The following is a 3,913-nucleotide window of genomic DNA, read 5'->3' on the forward strand; positions in this document are numbered from 1 at the left end:
GATCTACCTGAACAACATTAAAGAGATCAAAGATCACCAGGTGTTTTTTTTTTTTTAAAGGAGAGAACCTAGAAAGCCCCCAATGAAAAGTAAGGGTAGCTAAGTAAGTAGAGTTTAACCAGTGATCACCTACCTAGGCCACTCCACTCCGCCGGATACCAGACATCCCAACCTGCAAAAACTCATTTCACACTGTCTGGGTTTCTACACTGTTGTCGTTTTTTTACCCCCCATCATACATGGGTACACTTTATTGTAGTCTGGGGTGAAGTGCGTTTTGTACTTTTTTTTTTTTTTTATATTTGGACACTCTGCCATGGCGCTGGCACTATTTAAAACAAACTCAGGTCTGTTTAATTGATCCTCCTCTGAGGTCAATCGTAAAGCCCGCCAAAGAAAGACAGTCTCACACTCTTTGGCGGGCTTTACATTTGTCTCTGATCAACTAATCAGGACGCGCGCTGTCACTCTCTCAATATTACTAAAAAAAAAAATCCCCTAGACTCGAGGAGGTGGCTGAGGAGCCTCCCACCTAGCACAGCACAAAGCATGTGGTGACCCCCTTAACAGTGGGTTGTGACCCACTTTTGGGTCGCGACCCACAGGTTGAGAACCACTGCCCTAGAGGCAGGCAGGTTTGACCAAGGTATGCAAGTAACTATGCAATAATCCTGATGAGCCTCTAGAGTGCAGCAACTTTGACCTCAATATACAATAGTTTATGGCAGTAGTAACATAATGAGGCCCTAGAGGGCAACAAGTTTGACTTCAGTATACCAATAGTTTATGGCAGTATTATGAGAAGGAGCCCCTAGAGGGCAGCAAGCTCATGGCACAGCAATGAAAGACAATATGGCAACGTTATCACTGTGGAGGATATGGCAATCCACTACCCATTTGGTTACTGCTTGAAACAGCTCTGAAACAACTCCCTCAATGCCATCTTTCATGTTACAGCTTGTTCTGGTTGAGCAGAAAGCACTTGCCATAGCTACAAAACACACCCACAAAAGCAACTAATAAAGTGACCAGGACTTTCTCCATTCCTGCACTTTGACCAATCACAACACCCTTCCTGAAGGGGAGAGAGCAGCCTGCAACCTCCTCCTGGCTCTCTCCTCCTCCCAGCATCAACTCTCTAGTGCTGATGCTGTTTAAACAGCAAAACGCAGTTGCAATCAACGTGCTGCCGACCCTCGCATTAAGAGTTGAAACCAAAATCATGTTTTTTTGCCCAACCTTTCTGTTTTAGCTGTCCTCCATTTCTACTGCCTGACACTCTTCCTTACCAGGAATTCCTATTAATAGTACTGACTTAGCTCATGGGTAACTATAGTAAACAAGGCTGCAGACATCATTTTCCTACATTCTTGATTGCACAGTGTAGAAGCTGCGGCACAATGGTGCCAGCCATGTGCTTTCCCTTCTGTAAGCAAGCTCCTACTAAGACACTATGAAATGCAGCAGATCACCTGACTACCATATAACAGTGCCATCCCGCTTCCAGACAGTGCAAGGAAGTATACAAAGCCTAATATAACAAGTAGATTTCAATCATTTACATAAGCTATTTACAGTAATTATAACTGGATAATAGGGTGTCTTTTCTATGCCTGGGGTTAAAGCTAAACTCAGGGCACAGAAAACCAGTTATTTAAATATGCTCTTTAATACACACGCATATTATAAATCCACTTTGTATGCACCAAATGCCTTTGCATATCCAATTATTACATTACAGTGACATCATCACTGTGTTGCACAACGCTGTGGGAGGGATCAACAGGCCCCACCCATTACACAGAAAACTACAGGAGGGGGCGGATACAAGACCAGACACACTGCACAAGAAGGGACGGCAGCAGTGACTGGTCTTTATTACAGGAAGCTCGCACACAAACTGTCACATTGGATTACAGCATAGATCTGGAATGTACACAGGACACCAAGATTCCAATACACATGCCTCTTGTATGTACAATATTTGCCTATCCGAGTTCAGCTTTAAACATATAGAAAATGGGGGGAAAACAAAACAAACAACCATTCTAAGGAGGTGGTTTATCCTAAAGTGCTGCTTATATTTTCAGGCATCATCATTACTATTTAGATACTCACCTTCCACGCAGCATTGCCCGTCCATGTATTTAAATTTCTGAGCTGTTGGCAGATAATGGACAAATATTGATTTTTTTACACATTTGTACAAAATATACAACAATGCTAGGAGAGGAATGTATAGATGATACAAGGCTTTTAAAAAAAAAATGCTTATGGAGATGGCAGCACTATCTCTGTCCATTCAAGTCCCATAATAGTGCTTTTCTTTAGTACACACAAAGTATACTGAAAAAGCAAACACGTGGCAGGATCTAGGCATTCACCATTGAATGTATTACTAAACTAACACAATTTCAGCACACAGCATGGACTCTCAATGCCACAACAAAGAGAAACCGGCTGACACATGGTATTGTTCATGTATAGGTGGTCTAATACCTGGTATGCCCGGCAACAATCTATACAAGCTTAAAACCCATCGGATTTACAATACTGCTTTAGACCAGGTATTGTTCTTTAATTACTACATTCCTGTCATACGGATCAATAAAAAGGGAAACATAATTTCTATTCAATTAGCTTTATTTAGTTTAAGTGTTAAACAATTTTTGCAAATAAACTAGGCAGAATTTACAGGTAGGAGTATAAAAAGTAGATGAAGAAATCGGACGCTCTGTATAAATGGATCTTATTAGATATGTGACATTTTCATTACTTTAAGCTAGTGGTAGGCAACCTCAGGGCACCGGCTGTGCTTTGCAAATCCCATCATCATGTCCTGCAATGCCTCATGGGACTTTTAGCTCCACAACAGCTGGCGTGCTGAGGTTGCCTACCCCTGCTATAAGCTGTGCCAGCAGAACACGTCAAGAAGGCACAACTTTAGAGTTTTCTTTTCAATTAAAAAAGGAAAAGGTGTGCGATTCATCCAATGCGGAACAATAAGTGTAAAGCTTATGTAGTGTACAACCAGTGTACCCCATGCTTGCTAAGAACACAATGGTTTTACTGGCATACATTCCTACTATAAAGGTTGACAAATAGTTGGCACAACAGCTACTTTTCTGAAATGTTTAATCATCTGAAAACAGCATCTGGATTAGGTCAGGTTTAAAGCATTCTTCTTCTGTCAGCTTCTGTGCCTGGAAAAAAAGGAGAGGTAAGAACAGTGAGATTTCCACAGCAGTACTGGAGCAGAATCACCGATAGGTAAAACCCTAATCCAAACGCTATGATTTACTAAAGGGTGAGATGAGTTTGCATGTCTTATTTTGGCCTGTTTCCACATACTTTTTTTTTTTTACAGAACCTGATTCACTACAATGTTAGCACTCTGATAAAGTGAATTTCTCCTATGTGCAAAATGAGTGAGCAACAAAATTTGCTTGTACAGGTGAAACTCGAAAAATTAGAATATCGTGCAAAAGTTCATTTATTTCACTAATGCAACTTAGCCGTCTACCAGGAGATTTTGGAGCACTTCATGCTTTTTCCGCAGACGAGCTCTATGGGGATGCTGACTTCATTTTCCAGCAGGACTTGGCACCTGCCCACACTGCCAAAAATGTTCTGAGATTGTGGATCTGGGTTTTCATGAGCTGTAAGCTCATGAAAACTTGTGTAGCAAGCACAAACGCTTGCTACACAAGCTGAGGGCTATGGGCATAGATGGAGGTGGTGTGTACGTGGATAGAGAACTGGCTACGGGAACGTGTCCAGAGGGTGTCTGTAAATGGCACCTTTTCAGACTGGGCTAGTGTAATGAGCGGTGTGCCTCAGGGTTCTGTGCTGGGTCCCATATTGTTCAACTCATTTATTAATGACATCGGGGAAGGTGTTAACAGTGATATTT

At 41.8% G+C, this 3,913-nt stretch overlaps 1 protein-coding gene across 1 annotated transcript in view; it reads right to left on the bottom strand.

The window, feature by feature from the left end:
- Positions 1–3,126: 3,126 nt before the first annotated feature.
- The window catches only part of TXNDC17 (thioredoxin domain containing 17), a 13,051-nt gene continuing 12,264 nt past the window's right edge, over positions 3,127–3,913 (bottom strand). The window contains exon 4 of the mRNA XM_018555023.1: positions 3,127–3,203. Coding sequence (XP_018410525.1) covers positions 3,135–3,203 — 69 coding nt within the window. The 3' untranslated portion in view covers positions 3,127–3,134. The remainder of the gene's footprint in view (positions 3,204–3,913) is intronic.

Source organism: Nanorana parkeri, unplaced genomic scaffold (assembly GCF_000935625.1).
Source record: "Nanorana parkeri isolate BGI_ZX_2015 unplaced genomic scaffold, ASM93562v1 scaffold181, whole genome shotgun sequence".
NCBI classification, from domain to species: domain Eukaryota; kingdom Metazoa; phylum Chordata; class Amphibia; order Anura; family Dicroglossidae; genus Nanorana; species Nanorana parkeri.